The sequence below is a fragment of the Branchiostoma belcheri genome, unplaced genomic scaffold, assembly GCF_001625305.1.
Source record: "Branchiostoma belcheri isolate BF01 breed outbred unplaced genomic scaffold, Haploidv18h27 scaffold331, whole genome shotgun sequence".
Lineage (NCBI taxonomy): Eukaryota > Metazoa > Chordata > Leptocardii > Amphioxiformes > Branchiostomatidae > Branchiostoma > Branchiostoma belcheri.
In genome coordinates, this window is record NW_017803945.1 from 1,662 (window position 1) to 22,596 (window position 20,935).

The 20,935-nt window shown below is 41.3% G+C and overlaps 2 protein-coding genes across 2 annotated transcripts; both read right to left on the reverse strand.

The window, feature by feature from the left end:
• Positions 1 to 9,654: 9,654 nt before the first annotated feature.
• Positions 9,655 to 11,264, reverse strand: LOC109475332. Its single transcript, XM_019775948.1, has 4 exons — positions 10,558 to 11,264; positions 10,262 to 10,420; positions 10,000 to 10,105; positions 9,655 to 9,793 (listed from the first exon to the last, which is right to left on the reverse strand). The coding sequence occupies exons 1-4, from the start codon at positions 10,918 to 10,920 to the stop codon at positions 9,768 to 9,770; spliced, it is 654 nt and encodes a 217-aa protein (XP_019631507.1). The 5' UTR covers positions 10,921 to 11,264; the 3' UTR covers positions 9,655 to 9,767.
• Positions 11,265 to 11,502: 238 nt separating this feature from the next.
• Positions 11,503 to 12,940, reverse strand: LOC109475323. The gene is made up of 4 exons (XM_019775932.1): positions 12,923 to 12,940; positions 12,355 to 12,659; positions 11,956 to 12,168; positions 11,503 to 11,832 (listed from the first exon to the last, which is right to left on the reverse strand). The coding sequence occupies exons 1-4, from the start codon at positions 12,938 to 12,940 to the stop codon at positions 11,763 to 11,765; spliced, it is 606 nt and encodes a 201-aa protein (XP_019631491.1). The 3' UTR covers positions 11,503 to 11,762.
• Positions 12,941 to 20,935: the final 7,995 nt, after the last annotated feature.

The window sequence follows — 20,935 nt, forward strand, 5'->3', positions numbered from 1 at the left end:
AAGTTACTCATGGTTTCTAATATTAATAACATCCCATATAATTTTATGTAAATTTTATCATTAAATATGCATAATTTATGCTAATTTGATGACGTCATTGGCCAAAATCCAAGATGGCGGACCATATCATTAGAACAGGTATATACAGGTTATTTTCATTAAAATTTCATCAATACTTCCATTTCTTTTTCCAAAAATGGTTTAAATGAAGGTCTTTAGTATGTTTACAATGTATTTTAGGCTTTATCACGAAAAAAAAACTAATTTTGGAAAATTCAAGATTGATGATCCAAGATGGCGGATATCTTAAATATGCATGACGTCATTTTATGACGTCACCGGTGTTGCTATGGGCAACATAAGACTTAGTACACCCTTATATTCTGTCATAAACACTTTTGGTACAGTTATGTTGAATACCATTTAGTTTTCAGGGAAAACCCTATTTAGACGGTTTTGGCCAATAAAATCACATTAATGACGGATCTTAATGACGTCATATTACGTCATAACGACATAAAGATAGTAGATATGATAAATTTTTACTAGTACACCATTCTCTGAAAATTTGGTGATCATACGACATACCGTTCGCGAGTTTTTAGGGGGGGGTCAAAAGACGCCCCGCCCCCCCCCCCGGTCCCCCCATGTTAAAAAAGCCCGGTCTAGGTAGGGTTAAGACAACCATCATTCAGTGTGATGCACCAACTAAGCAGGCCACAAATGAGGATAAAGATGATTTCTACACTAGTCTCCAGGCTCAGATAGACCAAACACCGCGTCATGACACCCTCATTTTGATGGGGGACTTTAATGCTAAAGTAGGTGCAGACAACGAAGGATACGAAGCTTGCATGGGTAGAGAAGGTGTCGGTGAGAGGAATAAAAATGGACAAAGGCTCGTAGATATATGTATGGAAAATGACCTGGTCATAGGTGGCACAGTTTTTCGACATAAGAACATCCACAAGTTGTCATGAGTATCCCCAGGCGGGAGAACAAGTAATCAGATCGATCACATTTATATAAACCGGAAATGGAGGAGATCCCTACTAGACGTCAAGGCCATTAGGGGTGCTAATGCAAGCAGTGATCACCACCTCATCATGTGTAAATTACAACTTAAGATGGCAAAGAAAGATAAAAGTGAACCACTATTTGACTCCGGGAAGCTCAAGGACCCAGTAGTTAATAAGGAGTTTGCTATGGAGCTTAAGAATAGGTTCCAGGTACTTGACGACCTACCAGCAGATGACATCAACACCACGTGCGACAGGATTCACAGACACCAGCAAAGTGGTTCTGGGATACCGCAAGCGTGAGCGGAAAGAGTGAGTTTCAGATGCCACTTGGAAACTCATACAGGACAGAAAGGTAGCTCAGGACCGGAGTAGCTGGAGGAAGTTTGTCAGCGCCTTATGCTCCACAGGGAGCGAAGAGGATTAAGTAAGTAAGTTTGAACTCAACTTACAATATTTTCCGTGTCAAACTCCTATCCTTTGGCAACATTTCACTTAAGCCTCGGTCACAACTCGCCGTGCGTGCTTTTTGTCCGTACGTTTTTGTCGTGGCTACGTCTGCTACGTTTTTTCTGCAAACGTAGGGTGGCCGGCCGAGGGAGTACGTCACTCGCAAGGTGTACGTACGTGGTCTGCACGACACGCCTGACCGTCAGCGGTTGCGTGCATCGTACGTTGCGCAAGTGGTAAGTGAGTTGTACGTGCTTACAACGTACGATCTCTGTGCGATTGCCACGTTGCCGCGTACAGGCCGTACCTACACGTGCGGCGTGCGCACGATTTCCTTACTCACTCGCACGTTGTAAGTGCGTGCACCTCCTGTTAACTTCATCATCACTAGCCGCCCTGGTGTCTTCCGCGGCCCGTTTCTTTGGATCTTGTCTGGTAGACTTCTTCTGAGCCTTCCTGGGCATCTTGGAGACGAGTTGGCAGTCGCCCGTCAAGTCGTCTTTATATACTGTAGAAATAAGGTGCGTTGCGCGTGCGTTGCACGTGCGGAGCACCTAGTATGGTGCACGTGTGTTCTGCGTGGTCATTGAGCAGGTCAACTGGGAAGTGAGGAGTAAGCACGGATGACGCAAGCACCGTGCGTGGCACTGACGTGCTTCGTGCGCTGTCCGTACAGCAATTGCACGTGAGAATAGTGAAGTTAGACTCACGGAGTCCGTACGTTGCACGCTCATAGGCTGTACGGGGCACGCGCGTCGCACGTACTCGCACGCACTTGTGGTAAATCCGCAGACCGCACGTAGAAAAAGTATTACATGCACTTAAGGTTCTACGGCGTGTCTGCGTGCTCCCAAATCCGTAGGATTCCGTACGGAGGCGGTACTCACCACGCACGGATGCCGTACGTTTGCCCACGTTTTTGCACGTAGACAGCACGCAGAAGCACGTACGGCGAGTTGTGACCGTCGCTTTAAACATCCTCATTTAAACTTCCTCATTAATTGTGCAAATTGCCTCTATATTAACATAATATATGCATAGTGTTGTTAACATTTAAATAACCTACATGTGTCACAAGGTACAGAATTGCCATCATTCCCCATTGAGAAATCATATAATTTTCGCAATAATTATGCAAATTAGGCAATCATTTGCATAATTGATATCTGTTGACGTTCTATCTGCCATAGATTACATATATTACATGTATGAAAGAACCTTAATGTAACTAGAGTTCCACGACCTCATGCCTTCGACAAATGATGTTAACCTTTAAGACTGACAAATTATGAATGTTTCAGATTGATTATGGAAATAATATCCTCACTTGCAATTATATCCTTTGATCATATTTTCCATCCAATGACAGTCTTATCTTAAACAAAGAGGGCTATTCTAGCATTTCCTCATCACCATTTTAATTGTTTTATCACAGAACACAGCAAATATGTAGACCTCTGTCATTAATTATGTAAATTAGATCGTGATTTGCAAAATATTCAGCAAATTAGGTTAAGCATCACTTAAGCTACCGAGATACCAAAAATAACAACAATCCGTCAACCGGTTCTTGAGCTATCCTACTTCAAACATTTTCAAACAAATGCCTCCGCATTTCCCAAACAAGCTGCTACGGGGCCCAAACTTATGGCACTTTTTTCTGAGCACGAGAGCTACGTACCATCTAAAAATCATTACCCTAGCTCGTCCAAATCACGAGATTTAAAAACCAGAAGTTTCGCTGCAGTAATTTCTAATTCAATGACGTGGGGACCCCCACGAAGCCCATATCCGAACTTGACCTTGGTATTTTCAATTGAAACTTGCCAACTAAAAAACATGAACATCCATTTAAAGATTCTAGAGTTATCTTGGTAACAAAAAAAACACACAAAAAACAAAGGTCAACTGCAGTGACATAGAAACCCCCACGGGGCCCATCTTTGAACTTGACCTCGGCATTCTCAACGGTAACTTGCCCACTAAAAATCACTGCTCAAAAATCGGAATATCCGGACGTTTCCGGACCTGTACATGTCCCGTGAAACTTGGCGTGCCCGGGTGTGTCCGGGTGTGTGCAGGAAATGTCGGCCACGGCGTGTGCGGGTCTGTGATTCCTCGGGACACGCCCGGACACCTGGTAATTAGTCGTGTGTACGGGAATATACGGGCCTGCACACGTCACACGTCGCAAGTACTGCCAAACAATAAGGGGTCACCATACATGTAGATCGTTTCGCAAATGCGTAAATTGAGAGGTGCACATGTGTTTTCAAAGCCGGTAAGAAGAACGGGCAAAATGCTGGTTAGCAAACAATATTATTTTCACTCCCGAAATCTACCTAAACATGAGTTCGTTCCATGAACCGAATTACTACCTAAAAACGTTGTAGGTAACAGGCAACGCAACACAAAGACAAGACATCTAGATTGGATGGTAGAGGAAATCAGCGTTACATTAAAAGTTGGTGAATAGAATAAATGTTGTTTGGGGGCCGATGTCTGCTATAAACTCGCCCTCGCCAGAGTCTGGTTGACTTTTGGGCCACGCCAGGCTTATATAAACTCTGCTAAAGAATCTAGAAGGGTATATAAAGCTTGGTATGAACAAGGATTTTATATGAACATGGAGCTTCAACTAGGTTATGATATAACGTCCTTGGTATGAATGGGGTCTAAGTGTATCCCTGTATATATTTGTAACTATAACCCTTGCTATGAACAATGAGTAGATTACTTTGTGTGGTCCATCGTCTCCCCGCATATATTAACGCCTCATTATACCGGCACCATATTGAATCTACAGTGGGCAAAAACAACAACACAATTACTGATCAGAATTTTACCAAACTAGTCTATTGGGAACCTTCGACCTTGACATATTTCACCTTTGGAAACATGGTCGTTTTCTTTGGTAATGAGAGGGACCGCTCTGGTGTTTTTTCAAATATCAGCCCACTTTAGTGTAAAAATAATTTTTTGGAAGAGGCAAAAGATGCATAGTTTACTTGTACATTGCTGTAAGATGTGTATTGTGGTGTCATGGTCAGAGACGAGACGGCGCCTATGTCTCATTTACCTTGTTTGTTTGTTTTTATATAAGAGAGGTTTAACTTCCTTGGTTATATTTAATTTTTATACTTTAAGAACACGAAGTTGAAAACATTACACGGGTAAACTGCAAATTATGTGTTGATGATAACATTCCAGACTATTTTATAGCCTATGTTTTTTATTAGTGTGCGTGCAACTTTTACATAATAGACAAGCGGGACATTTCACAACTCTTTGTATATCATTATTCCTGCGGTGACCTGTAAACCAGACCAGCCAATTGCATGCATTTCTCTTTGTTGGGGTTTGAAAAGAGGGCCAATCAACGCTCGGGTCATTATTTTTGAAATCTTTCCGTTACATGCCTGGTTGTGGAGCGTGCATTGTACAACTATCCTGGACACAAGCAACACGCTAGGAACTTAGTGAGAGCATGGAGGTAGAAAAGGTCCATGGTGAGAGATTGTGTCATATCTCATCATCAACACAGGAATATCGGTATTGCGCCTTTCTACGTAAATTGGAGCAGTTTTCAAGACAAGAACGCCGTGGGACACTGGCAAGACGAACTGGGACAAGACTACTCTCCAAGCTGAGGTTGATTGGGAAGATTGTGAACGTCAGAGTATGCCTCGTTCTTTGAAAAGCCGGTAGCCAGGATCCTGGGAACCAGGCTGCGGGCATAGGCGAGTGATAGTCCGCGTGCAAGAGAGTATTAGACCGGACCAGAGGACCGATGTACACCCCTACGGACTATACACTGTGTCCCGACTCAAGGCCGTGCTGTGACACAAGATGTTCGGCCCGTGGGTCACCGCCTCAGCGAGGCTTTTGGTGTTGCACAGCGCGGAATAAAGAGCTTGGGACGGCTTCTAACGACTGGTGCCCAGACGAGACTAATATCTGCTCCCGTGACTAGCTGCGTCAAGGCAAGACACAGAAGAACGAGACGTACAGTTTGTTTCAGCTGAGCTGAAAGACCGGCCGAAGTACACTGGAAATATTGGAGGCACACAAAACGACAAACAAAAAGTCACAAAGCCCAAGCACCATGTACAATTAATAAAGAAAACAAAATTATGCAAACAAGAAGGGGGGATAAACGGCTATGATGCTACTTTACATTACAAAAGGCATATTGGAGGGGGGGGACGTGTGCGGGTGTGTACGACCCGTACACGAGCTGATAATGAGGAAGATAATTAGGTGAAAATTACCGCTAATTTATGCATATTTCATACACACACTCAGAGGTACGTGTCACGTATCCAGGTGTGTGCAGAGATTTACGGGTGGCGTGTGCAGGCGTGTGCAGGCCTGTACACGGCCCGGACACCTGAGTGGTTCATATCCGGGCCGTGTGCAGGCCTGCACACGCCAAGTGTACGGGTCGCGCACACCTGGAAATGTCCGTATATTTGGAATTTCCGGGCGTGTGTACGGGAGTATACGACCCGGATACGTCGGTTTTCGTCTAGTGAATCATGAACATCCATTTAAGAATCTTCGAGATATCTTGTACACAAGGAAAAAACACCAAAAACCAAGGTCAACTACAGTATTTTAAGAACCCCCCACGAAGCCCATTTTTAGCCTTGACAATGGCCACCCCCAAATCAACCTGCCTGCCAAAAATCGTGAACCTCGGACCTTGCCTTCAAGAGTTATAGTGCCTACTCTGCCAAACAGTGCAAAAGCGATTTCATAGCCTTCTCCGAAGGCATAGCCTTCAGTCGAAGGCAATTATAGAATTTAGTGTTTAATCGTGTACATCTCTCTCTCAGCTACCTACTTACCAAAAATAATGAAAATATATTGTTCCTATCTGGACTTATTGGCTTTTCAAGATTTCGCCCGAAGGTCCCCTGCAGTTCCAGAACAGCTGGTAGGGGGACCAAACTCACACCATTTATTACTGACAGAAAAAGCTATCTGTTACCAAAAATTCAAGACCATATCATGTTCATGACAAAATATTTAAAAAACGGAAGTTCTTCTGCAGTACCAAGGTCATCCACTAGGAGGCCTATACTTGACCTTGACCTTTGTCTTTATAAGACTTACCAACATACCAAATATCATCATTATCTATAAAGGCGTTATGCTGACTACAAATGTGCGGAAACACAAACACACACACAGACAGACAGACAGGCCAAAAACAATACCTCCACTTTTAATGGAGGTAATAAGATTAGGTTTAGGCAGGAGTTGTTAGAGCACATGCGTCGTCAATCAGACCAGATGGACAGCCAAACAACTCCGAGAAGAATAAAAAAAAAACGTGTGGTGATGAGCCGATCAGTCTGCTCTAATTCCCCATGTTTAATATTAATTTTTCCTGTTCAATGTCAGTTTCAATGCAGCATTTGTCTTTGAGAAAGCTGGTCTTTTTGTGTTTCAATCCTCCTGTCCCCTGGGTGATTAGCCTGCACAAAGGGCGGACCTGGTTTCAATTAAACCCAAAAAGTGTGGTACCAACTAAAAGTGTGATACTAATTTTATGCAAATGAGTTTTAGTACCACGCTTCTTAGTTAGTACAACTTTTTTGCACTATGGGGATATAGACACAGGAAATGAAGGGCTCTCATTGGGTGAGGGGTAGTGGCCATGTTCTAACAACCAAATGATTGGAAATCAGTATAAGGGTACCTCGGACGTGTGTCTATAGAACGCACCAGTTTCNTACAACCTATCATCTACCTTTTTACTGGCGTAAATAACTTCCTACTGTTGGAAAATGAAGCACATCAGTCATTTTACACTGATACAAATCAATACTATTAGCTTTTGGTTTTATTTATACAAATCCTAGTAAAGAGTTGATAGTCACAAGATATTATTGTGTTTGTAGGACATATAGGCAAACACTTCGTGACAGGAACTACTAGTAGATACACAGGAAATCTAAGCTCGTACACACACAACACTAACGTCTACATTCCAACTACTGTGTACAAACACAGCACTAATGTCTACCTTTTAGCTTCAACTACTGTGTACAATCACTTACCGGTGTTAATTACTGATTATGTATATTATCCAGTCAATACTATAACGCTTACTATTCTCACTCTACAATTCTAGATATCTAAAATAGATTTTGATATCTCATATTAAAACAAAGCGAAACTAAGACTTATTCTAGTACCTAAATTATAGCCATAACTTAATTAGATATTAAAGTGCCTACTAATTCCCTACTTGCAAACTTTAGTCAGTTTCTTCCTCTTCTGTTCCAAACACTAACCTCTGACCTGGCCAATGACATCATTTGTTGACGTCTGTCACCATGGTGACTGGTGTTGGGTTACATAATGTTGCAATGGCATGGTCTGCTCTGTCACCATATACTAGTAGTACATGTATGTGAATGTGTTTGAGTAAGAATTAACAGCTGCTAGGGCAGACCATGTCCGAAGGTAAACATCATGCATTTGCTTGGAAAATATTACTTCTCTAGTTTATTTTGATTTCTGTTTCTTTCCCAACAGTGAAGACAGATGGAGGAAACTGGAGACAAACCCTTGGGGAGTGAGGAGAGCAGTTTTAGGACAACTCCCGAGTCTTGCTTTACTGTGAAGAACCATACAGGAGAAAGACTTGGGGAAAGTCATTCATTCCAACATCTAGCAAAACACACCGATGAGAAACCCTACATGTGTGGGGAGTGTGGGTACAGGACAGCTCAAAAGTCTCACATATCTGAACATATGAGAACCCATACAGCTCACCAGTTTCCCTGCATCACTTTAGTTCTGTCCCACATCTGGGTCATATGCTAATGAGTACACCAGAGACACCTACTGGTGGCTTGGGTGTACTGCAGCAATTGTAGGCGGTCCTACCTACTTTAACCAATCATTGTGGCCCTTTTGTATCACGTGAGGGTCCTATTCCCAGCTCAACTGGGCAGCCATGATGCCTTCTGACAGTTCAGAGGGAAAATTGGCTGAAAATCCACAAAATATACAACGTACAGCAAAAAATCGCGCGCCCCCCACCCCTGGGAATTGAAGGAAGATACAAAGACTTTGTTGGAGGTTTTTCGGGTGAAGGGAAGTTTTCCCAGCCTCGAAACTTGGAAGAATTGGCAGTTTGAGGCTTTGTTTACAACATGGATGCCAGCTGATAATGGTCAGGATCCTGTGTTTTTTGCAGTTGAGGCTGAAAAAAAGGTACGTATGCTATATTTACCATATATTTTGAACTGTCTTTGGGGCTTTTCACTACTTAAGGTACCTTCAAAGTGTCTTTTATGGGCGTTTTGTATTTTGTTTTGCATTCTGTAACAGTTAAAACTTATTATGAAGGTCATTTGAGTGAACATAGCAGCCATAACTTGTAAATAATACCAGTATTGGGGGGGGGGGCTTTTGGGTCATGATTGGGGAAAGTAAGAACCTGTCACAGGACTCATTTTGTTAGTGATGTTATATTCCTTTCAAATAATAAAATCACAAATCCATACAAGCATGAAGAAGAAATCTCTCTTGACAATTTTGCACAAAAAACATATTAATCTATGGATTTGTTTATACAAAATGCACCAGTACTTAGAGAGATGCATAACACTCTCAGCTCGTCTCCGTATACATGTAGTGTCACCATGTAATATATAACTAGTTTATGTTCAAATTGACAGCAAGCATTTTTGCACACATAGTGTATAGAATTCCTTCTTTTGCACATTTTGTCAGAACAACATTTTATACATGTGTAATGTGCTTTAATCGAGAACCACCATAACTGAAAATAACTCTGCAAATCATGTTGTCACTAGTAAATTACATGTAACGTTCACCTGTACCTTATCGGCACTATACAAAATATACATCAGGTCTTTACATTCTCTTACAATAAATACAATAGGAATTAGGAAAAGTAAGTTAACCTTGTATCAAACAGATACATGTTTAGAAATCTTATGTTCTCCAATAAAGCTCAATCATTTACGCCGCTTGGGTTCAGGCACACCGCCGACATGACCAGGACTGACAGAAAGCATGTGCTTGTGTAGTATAGACAGAATTTGTTGCGTGCTATCTGCAATGCCATATGTTGTCCTTTCAATGTTGTTAAATGCAGCGTGTATTTCTTCTATCCCCTGTTCCCCGTGAAACCCCAGACCAAACTTCCATCTGCGTATCCAAGGCACTACGTGATCTTCTAGGAGGTGCATCTTTATGGGGATGGTTGCAGAGGGGAACGCACGTCTATAGAACTCCATGAAGTTCTTGATGTCAGTATCTGCAGATGCAAAAAAAAAAAGGTAAAAAGACATGTCTGTGACGGTATATAGCAAATTAAAAAGTAAAATTTCTTCTCTTTTAGTTTTGTGATGAAACATCAATGTAAGAAATACTAGCAACTCACCCAGTACAGAGATCTCCTCTTCACTCAGGGGCTTTGCCTTGGAGAACGCATGATGGCACTTGGCATACAGCTTGAATAACTCCTGATACTTCTCTTTCAGGGCCTTAGACCTCGTGACAATGCTGAGGGGGAATCCTTCGTAGTCGTCGACGAGGTCGGCAGCAACATTAGCAGGAATGGAGGTGAGTGATTCGATAGCTGTGTCCTGCAGTACATATATAGAGTGGACATAACATTACTGTACTGATAATTACCGGACAGTAGGATAATAATCTTGGTTCCACAATGTGAGAATTTGCTGTTGAAACTGAATGAAAGAAAGAAAACCACAGATTTGTAATTTCTTAGAATTTAAAAGTACCTGGAGCATGGTATGCACATGGTTTCCGACAAAAGCTTGACCATGATAGGCCTGTCGCTTGACATGGAAACTCTTCAGGACACCATCTAGCTGCTTGGACAGTGGACCGTCTTGGACACTGATCTTTGCATCCTTCCTGATTTTAGCAGCTTTTTTTTCCTGTAAAGAACATATATACTAGCATAGTCAATTTTGATTTTTGGCACTGCTGTAGACATTACATGTATATGTACATGTACTGAAAGGTGATTATAAATTTTGTCTCATACTAAAGCAAATCAAGAAGTAAGGCATACCAATTTCATCTTGCTCTCTTGGAGTGACTTAATTTCTTCTTGAAGCTGTTGGAAGCTCTCTTTGGTTGGGTCATCTCCATCTTCATCATCACTGTCATCAGACTCGTCACTCTCCACAGACATGTAGGCGACCCAGGCCAGCTCATTCTCCCTTTCCTCCAACTGCTCTTGTAGACAGGCTGCCTTGTCTTCTACTTCACGTGCAGCATCCACAGCCTCCACATAGGGCGCAAGTCCATGCAGACGGAAGTCATGCAGGACCTGAGCCCTATCTATTTCGGGATCCTCCAGGAAACCACTGGCCAGGGTTGTAGCCAGAAGCATGTCCAAGTCCTGGAGATCACTCTCCAGCATCTTGAACATCTTCTGGTACAACCCCAGACTGATGTAGAGCCCCGGGACGCACACCTGTGTGAAGAAAAATGTGAAGATTAAATATCATTTCCAAAGTTCTAAACAGTATAATTAGTAGATTATTTTATGTTGTTGTGCATAGCTTAGATCAAACTCACCTGGTCCAAGGGGATGTTAAACATGGGGATAGCAATGACGTTCTTGAAGTCCTTGGCCTTCTTTATGTTCCCCTTTCCCTCTGCCATGAATCTCTGGTAATTCGTGGTGAGAGAGGTCAAACTCCGCAAGGCAGCGCTAGGTCTGCTGTCCTTTGACAACCGCATGCCTGTGTGACTTTCACACCATAAGCAGGGGTGCACACCTACAAAGCAACAATATTTTTACTATTTTGCAGGGACATTATCACTTTTTATGACTTTTATTGACGAAAAATAAAATAGATAACACAGAAGACTAACTTTGTTTTCGGATGTTTCTTACCACAGGCTCCTGATATTCCAAACCACAGGCTTAGCAAGGCGTAGTCTGACGCAGCAAAAACCCTCGTCTTGAAGTTCTTTGCATCAGGTGACCTTGCAGAAAAAGTAAGATTTTAAGCTTACATGGCACACAAGTTGTTAATATACATGTATGGTTTGAAATAGCATAGCTTTTGTTGCAGAAAACAATGGTTATGCTGACCTCCATGTGGTGACCTGTAGGGTCTTGATGTCCTCGGCAAAATGTCCAGTAGCTGTTAGGACATTTTGTCGGTAGTCTTTGGCTTTGAAGACACAGTTTACCACTGTGTTAGTCTTGCTGTTGGGGTGGAGTTTGTTGAGGGTCTGACAAGCCATCTTGAAAGAACCCCCTCAATGGTCTCCCAGCACTTTAACCCACACTTCGTCTTCGGGAATATAGCCGTCATGCCACGTCAGTTCCCTGTATACATGTAAAAATAAGAGTTACTTTTTAGTGAGGTTTTGAGAATTAAGGCTGTCTCTGACATTGAGAAATCATTACAGCTAGATTGTTTTAATGCCATTCTTGACAAGAATATCTTACCTAGCATTTGCACTCCTGGTGATGTTGTCATGGACAGCTGTTGTTAGGTTAGTGATGTACGCACAGGGCAGTAGTTCAATGTTAGTCCCTTGTGATGTCTTAACGGCCAGTGGCATCAACTCTGCGTGGATGTCAATGTTGGACAACAGAGCCTTGCTGATCTTTCTGGACACCCTTTCTGACTCCACAGTTACCCCATACCTCTTAAGCCACCTGAAATTAAGAAGCATAGTATGTTGAAACTTGTTAGAAGTCAGAAGTCACACAAGCTAAAATTCTGATCTTGCTGACATCTCTGCAACACATTGACTTTTGATTAAGCCACACAGAACTACCTTGGTTTGAGTGTGTGTGGAAAGCACACTTAAAATACAACTTAAAGTTTAATAAACAACTGACCTCCGCAGTTTCCTGAGTTGATTGTAATTCACCCCTATATCAACTTGCATTGCCAGGAGATGACCATCTGGAATGAGGACTTGGTCCAACTGCATGTCCCGGAACAGCTGATGGAGCTCTGCCCGGGGGATGGACCGCATCTCCCGAGCAAGCTGCTCCTTCACGGCACCCCCGCTGACAACCTCTCTGACACCCTCCACCTCACGCACCCGTTTCCGGGCCGTGGTCTCCCCAACATCAGCGCTGCTTTTTCTAGGGTTTGTCACCCTACGAAACGTTAGGGGCTGAAAAAATGATAACAAATGCTTTCAGTTCTTCAAATCCTGATGTCAAGGTTATGTTTGCAGTTCATAGTGTTAGATGAGTTTTGTTTCTTAGTATATAGTACAACAAGCTACCTCAGGGACACGTAAATAGCTGTTCGGTTTAATTTCATTTCCTTATAAATATCATTCTGTATTTTCTATATTTGCAATTTGTATATACATGTAGTTGTTTCCATTTTACAGCTCTACATTAAATACAGATGAAATTGATGATTGAAATTGTGTAGAGTATTCATTCTTACCTGCCTCCAGTCTTGCATTGTAGACTCTGCGTGTTCTTGTCGTACATACGCCTGACAAGACTGGTCGCGACCTGTTGCTCGTCAGCGCTTAGCTCACCGGACTTATTGAGGTCTATAAAGACCCCAGGTCCGGTGTTCAGGTTTTGAGCAACAGGCGCTGGCGCCGCGGGGGTGTGTGGAGGGGCTATAGGTACTGTGGGGGGTTGGGGTGTTGCCTGGGGTGTTACCTGGGGTGGGATGACTTGCACTGGGAGGATTAGGATGGGAACTGGTCGAGGTGCCACAAGGTGAGGTCTGTTGTCATCTAAAGGAGGTGTACAGGTGTGGTGCTTCAGCTGGTCCAATCTAAGTTTCAGGGGTTTATCCTGTTCTTTGCAGGTCTTACACTCAAAAAGGGTTTAAAGGTATGCACTGTAGAATGGCCTGCACCCTTTTTGACAAGGAATGACCTGACTCTGTGGCACTTGCTGGTTACATACAGGACAGTTAATGGTTGATTTGTCAGTTTGGGTGAATGTCTGCTGCAAACACATGAAACAGAAGATATGTTCACAGTTAGTGATGACTGGTAAGTACAAGATGGATCTGCAAATGGGACACTTGTAGGCCTCAGACTGCAAGCATTCTGAAAACCTATCTTCATCAAATGGGTAGTCCTCCAGGTCATCTTGAAGTTTTAGAAAACTTGTATGATCGAAGGACTGAGAAGAATCTGTTGAAGTACTAGAACTTCCTTGTTTAGGTGGGCCGGAGGTCCCAGGCCCATCACAGTCACCTGGACTTGCTAGTCCTGAAGACTTAGATGTACCTGGGGTTAGAGATGGGGTAGGGGATGCAGTGGGCTTTGTTTTGGATTTTTTTTTCTGAACCTTTCTTGGCCTTCCACCCTTTGACATCTGTTCAGCCTTTTCACAATGTTTACAATCTAACTTGTGGTTATACCACATCTCTTTTGAGCTGACTGCCTTGCTCCCACATTCTGACCAGTTTGCCATTTTACTGCGACATTTATAACAGAAAAAAGGGGGATGTCTGTAGCTCTTGTCCAGCTCGATATTCACCCCCCATGTATCCTTAATTTCCTTACTAAAATCAATGCATCTAAGGAGGGGGCGATTTTGCTGCTTTTGAGCTTTGGTGGAAACAGGACCTGCACAGAAACGACATAGTTTTCTTATGTTTTCAATGTGTACTTTCAAATATATTGTTTATTTGTTTATTTGCAAAATCATGCCCGAAGGCTAATTGCGTGTACAGTCAATTATACAGAAACAGGAGACAGGTAACAATCTGTCTGGAAAAACCTCTACTTCTACTACTACTCTAGCTATTAAGGGGTTCGACTTCTTCTTTGAAGGCAGTGGATAATGAATAGTCCCACATTCTGCATAATTAGTGGGTTTTGTGATGTTAGTAGAAATGTAGTCTTTTGGTGATCTTCTAAATGACGAAATGATGGAGAGATTGTTGTAACTGTCTGAAATAATCTGTTTCTTTCGGTCTCATAGTGAGGACACTGGCTAACAAAATGTGTTTCATTTTCCACTGCATTCATTGTACAATATTTACATAATCTCTCATGTCCGGAGCACTTAAAAACCTTTTATTTCCACGCCCATAAACACATATGCAATTAAACAAAAACGTTCTGCATCATCTGCAGCCCAACATCAATACGTATNAACTTTTTTTGGCCTTCCACCCTTTGACATCTGTTCAGCCTTTTCACAATGTTTACACTCCAACTTGTGGTTATACCACATCTCTTTTGAGCTGACTGCCTTGCTCCCACATTCTGACCAGTTTGCCATTTTACTGCGACATTTATAACAGAAAAAAAGGAGGATGTCTGTAGCTCTTGTCCAGCTCGATATTCACCCCCCATGTATCCTTAATTTCCTTACTAAAATCAATGCATCTAAGGAGGGGGCGATTTCGCTGCTTTTGAGCTTTGGTGGAAACAGGACCTGCACAGAAACGACATAGTTTTCTTATGTTTTCAATGTGTACTTTCAAAAGACTCATGTTGGAAAAGTTGTCTGAAACTAAGGAAACTAAGGGCAAAGATCCCAGAACTAACAATCAATCTTGCAGCAGTTTAAGTGACAGCTAGGAATGTGTCTGGGCAGATCCTCTTTCCACCATGCAAGATTGTGGGGCCTTTTGAGGAGGGGGGGGGCAAAATGGGAACAAAATATGACAAAAGTGGCAGTAAGGCAGTCTCTTTTGCCAAAAATAAATAATTTCAAAGTAAATCTAAGTTTTAAAAATCAGTTCAAGAAGAATGGCTTCCTTTGGGTACAGAAATACTAGGCAAACAAATATCAAAGTAGCATCTAAGTGGCTCCAGGCCGGGACCACATGGTCCAATATGCCGAACTTAGAATGACCCTCACAGAAAACCTGGGATCCTGACCAAATGATGACTATGAAAAATAAGTAGTGAAATAGTTGAGGTTTAAGATGTGTGTAAGATTATAAGTGGCAAAACTGGCATTAATAATGAAAATGGCTGGTAAATTACCCTGATTTGACCATGTGGTGAAATGACCTCCCGGCAGCACCCCCTGTACATGAGTGGGTGTTACTCAAGGGGAAACCCCCAAAGACCATGTGTGTCTGGTGTCTGTATTAGGGAAGGGTCTTGTTTCTACTTAGGCATGTATTTTGACATGATTCATGGTGTTCCTGTCAAGAAAACCACTTAGTAACCACATCCGTCAGCAAGGGAAGCAATGGTTGCCATGCAGTCCGCCATCTTGATCTCGTGAAAAATGACACGTGACAGCCCTTATCACGCGTGAACCAGCGTGGCTCATTTCGATAATTTATTAAATATGCGGAAAACTAAGTTGAGGCCATCTTGGCCTCTGAAACTGGTGTGAGAAAAGCAGTCACATATTTGGCATACATCACTAACAAATGACTCATTTAGGGGACTTAAGAGTCATTGCATGAGAAAACCTGGCAGAGGCGGGAAGATGGGGGTCGGCCAAATCGGCTCATACTTTGTATGTGAGATAGGTATGAGGAACTATTAACAGCCATATAGTTAAAACCCTCTAGCTATTTTTCGTTATGGAGTTCTGGGACCCCCTCTGAGACCCTCAAAAATCTAACAATTTATGACTGAAAATGATATGAACATGGGGTTTCTTTTGTCTCATAGCATGTGTCTTCTACTTTTACAAAACAAAAATTGAAGATGCAACATTGAAGTTAAAAGGGTATACCAGGGGGTTACCACAACCAATGAAATCAGAATTTTCAACTTTCTAAATTTTAGTCATTTTTAAGTAGCTTTTTCTCCGTCACGCGGCGATTTTGATAAACGGTTTTACCGTTGCTGGAAAGAGGAACATCTGCTGATTCTAAAACAAGTGTCGTTTAATTGGGACACACATAGCGTGGGCCATAAACGAAGGGTCTTTATGGGGGTTTTCCGGGTTTTGGACCATAATAAATTAGGTTAAAACGTCTCTTTTCGGGTTAAATAATTGACATTTTTTTGTGCAGCTGCATGGAATCAATGGACAACTGTTAAAAAATGCTAAAAATAATTGGAAATATTCGTTGGGGCTCTACATGGGGGATATAAGGATACTTAAAAAGCAAATTAAACTGATTTTACACAATTTATCACATTTTATTTATAATGTCCATTAGTAAGTACCTTTCAAAATCAATTTTGTGCATTCACATAATATGAAGGCTATGTATGGGGGTTATCAGAACACCATGTGTGAAACCAGCTACGGTATACACAAGCCGCATGGGTGTATACACGTAGATACAAGTACTTCAAATTGACAATCTAGCAATAGGACTAAGAATATGAGACGTTTAAGTTAAAAATAACGGTGAAAACAGACAAATAGAACTAAAGGCCACTGAAAATAGAGGTTAGCCAAATATACTCGTACTAAGGCTTCCATTTTTGGATTAAATGAACCAGTTACCATTTACATATAAAGGAACATCTGGTTCTACTCAGCTTATAAGATAAGGAAACCAATTCATCCAAACTCCATCATCTAATATCATAACAACAGTAAATTGTTACCAAATAAAAATCCCAGAGCGCGTTATGTACAATATAATGTCAGTCAATTCAAATAAGAAAAGTAATCTCACTATACCATCATCGACTATTCCTTGATCATGATATATTTACAACAATTCTAAATTACTGGATATTGTCATTATGCAAGCATTGGATTAATTCAATTTTTCAAGTATCCTTAATTGCCCCCCCCCCATGCAGATCCCCTCAAACCGGTATCATTTTTGACAACAGTACTATGCATGGTTTAATCCAACTATACAAAAACGGTCACATATTTCCCTTCACTGATACGACATTTTATCTGATCGATTTGTATGATGTAATAGCCCCATGACCCATGTTTTATGTGTGGTCCAGTACTTAGAAGACTTGTTTCTGAATGAAATGAAACATGTTCTTCTATCCTGCAAGAGCAGTATTCCTGTTTCTGAGGAACTAAAATTAAGAGAGATCAAAAATCTCCTTTCATGATCTATTGTGCTAAAACAAAAATGTTGAAAACATCGAAGATGAAAGAACAATTTAAAAGCACACAGCAAAACATTTTTATTTCCTGATAGCATGTCCTATTTTGACAATAGACCATTTTCTCTACAGACCATTGTGTCCACGTTGACATGTATGAACTGTTTTGAGTTTTCCACCTGTGTACTTTTGAGACTTTGGCAAGTGAGAAAGAAAAAACAGTTCTGCATTTGTACTAATATCTAGGACAGGCTTTAACAACAGCTCAACCTGTACCTTTTTTTGGTGTATGAGCGTCGTTGCTTGAATCAGAGGCTATTAGTTAGTATTAATATGTTACATCTAAGTAAATTATTATAAGATCTAGAACTAACTTATTAAAGATATAATTTGACAGACGTATAATTTGATATGTTTTAAAATGTAAGAATTAAGTATGAAATGAATATGATTGACTTTGTTTTTAGTAGTACTTACTAGTAGATGAGTAGCAGATAGAATATTTAAATCAAGGTATGGGGTGATTCAAGATGGCGGCCCCCAGGTAGCACGCGATAGTGGTGGCTCCTAGTTTTTTTCGATCTTTTCCGCTAATTTACCCTACGGGTGAGCTGCGCAGTCTTGCCCTACTTGTTGAAAAGGTGCTGGTGAAACTCCACGGTGTTCTTTGATGTCGAAGCGGCGAGACAAAAGGGCCAGAAACATTAGCAAGGAGAATACAGGACAGAGCAAGAGCCCCCCTCCCAAGCTACCTAAGATGGCGGAAGGTGGTTGGGACGATAGTTGTCTGGAGAGCTTCTCGCCCGAGCTACGTGCGTTAGCGAAACTGTTTATCTCGCACACGAACAAGCAACACGCAGAAGTGCTTTCGGAATTCAGCTCTGTGGGTGGCAAGTTGTCGGAACTAGACGCGAAAGTGATGGACATATCTACGAAAATTACTACACTGCGAGGGAGGGTCAATGAACTCGAAAATAACGCCAGCTTTCAGAGCGACGAGCTGACCCAACTACGCCATGAACTACAGCATGAACGCCGTGAGAGAATCAGGGAAAACCTTCTGGCGGAGAGGTATTCCATGAAGGCTGATGTGATTGTGCGGAGACTAGCGTGGAACAAGGACGAGGACTCTGTGCAGGTTTTCCGGGACTTTGTTTCCAGTCGGCTGAACATTCTCGAACCGGTTCCACTTGTAGCTGTACACCGACTCGCCAGACCAACACAGGCTCGACCCAACCCTCCCATGTTGGCGCGACTTGTCAACTTTCAACAGCGAGACCTGATCCTGCGTGCTGGGAGGAAACTGGGGAGAGAGAAGGACAGCGGCGTCGTCGTGCACGAACATCTCCCGAGACCACTTCAGGAGGCCCGGGGAAAACTGGTTCCAGACCGCGATGCAGAGATATCCAGGGCCAAGGGTAACCGCAGTGACCAGAAGATCTCCATCTGGGTTCCACCCAAGGACACTTGTGCGGTTCTACTGGTAAACGGCAAGACTAGAAAGAAAGTGGATGCAGTGGACCTTGTATTTGACACTACTAAGATTTCAATGGAAGTCAAACAGGTTTGAACAGAAGCTCACTGAACTCTCTGAATTGTTATAAGAATTTGAAACTGAGACAAAATTAAGAACTTTTGATCAGTTATTTTTGTTACCCAGATTAAGAATTTGTTGGTTTTGAAATGTGTACTGTCCCTGGAAGTAATGTTACAGCTTAGGAATTATTGTGGCATGTATATTTGATTGATATGATGGATATTAAATGATTGAAACACAAATATTTTCTGTATTTATTGTTAAATTAAGATAAAGGTGGTACTGCCACTCTACAATGGTAGGCATATATTGACGAGAAGTTTATTTTTTCACTATTCTGTTTATCATTTGGTATGATTTTGATTCCTATTATGTTTCTGTTACTTTTCTGTTTGAACAGATATTCACCCCTGAATTATGATTAAGGGGAAGCCCTTTCAGCACATGATTCTGTATTCTGTTACCTTTATAATTTGATTTTGGTTGTTGTATAATTTATTGTGCTGCTTGTGCTGAAAAGGAAAATCAGCAACAAGTTCTTCAAGCTTGCTTTACTATTATGATATTTTGTTATATTATGTCTACAATGGTAGGCATATATTGATGAGAAGTTCATTTTTTCACTCTGTTTATCATTTGGTATGATTTTGAATTTCGATTCCTATTATGTTTCTGTTACTTTTTGTTTGAACAGATATTCACCCCTGAATTATGATTAAGGAAAAACCCTTTCAGCACATGATTTTGTATTCTGTTTTCCTTTATAATTTGATTTTGGTTGTTGTATAATTTATTGTGCTGCTTGTGCTGAAAAGGGAAATGATCAAGTTCTTCAAGCTTGCTTTATTGTTATGATATTTTGTTATATTATGTTTCTGTTATATTTTCCTTCTGGCGGAATACTGTAAATGAATGACACAGTTCAGAGGAGCCACACAATGCCCCACATGAATGGCGCGGCCTTTATGTTTTTGTTTTGTTTCTGGGAACCATCCTGCTTTATTGTATTTCAGTTATATTAACCTTTGTTCAGTTTTGTTTGCCACAGATATTATCATTCTTTTAGCCTTTCAGTTATATTGTTTATATATTTCAGTTTGGTTTACCTTTGTTCAGTTCTATTTTGTTACAGATATGATTTCACCGTGCACTCCAATCCCAGATGTTTCCCCTTCAACACATGCCATTCCCAACCCACCATGACCCAGGTAGAAGTTCAGATTTCCAGTTATAATTGTAACGGGCTTAGAGATTCTCTTAAACGTAGGGGGGTATTTACTTGGCTTCGAGATAAACCGTATCAAATTATCTGTTTACAAGAAACACATTCTATCTCGCTTGATGAGAATAGCTGGCAGAGTGAGTGGGGGGGTTCCATTATCTTTTCTCATGGAACTTCTAGTCAAAGAGGTACAGCCATCCTTTTTAAAAACAATATTAATCCTAGTATACACCAAACTAAAATCGATTGTAATGGTCGATGGATTATTGTTGATTTAAGTATTGATGATTATAGATTTTGTATTGTCAACTTGTATGCGCCTAATGATGATTGTCCGGAATTTTTTTCTATTTTGTCAGATGAATTAGATAACTTCCCTGATTGCAATGAAAACCTTGTGATAACCGGTGACTTTAACACTGTACAAGATCCACAATTAGACAGATTTTCAACTAACATAACGTATCACCCCAAAGCCCATGACTCCATTTCTCAATTGAAAGGTAAATTTGACCTATATGATATTTGGAGATTTAGAAATCCCAGTTGTATTAGATATACTTGGCGTCGTAGGCGTCAAGCTAGTAGAATAGATTATTTCTTGGTTAGTTTTTCTTTAATGAATAAGATAAACAAATGTGTAATTTTAGACAGTTTCAAATCTGACCATAAGTTGATTTGTATGTCCATTGTGACTGCAGAGTTCCCTCGGGGTAAGGGGTA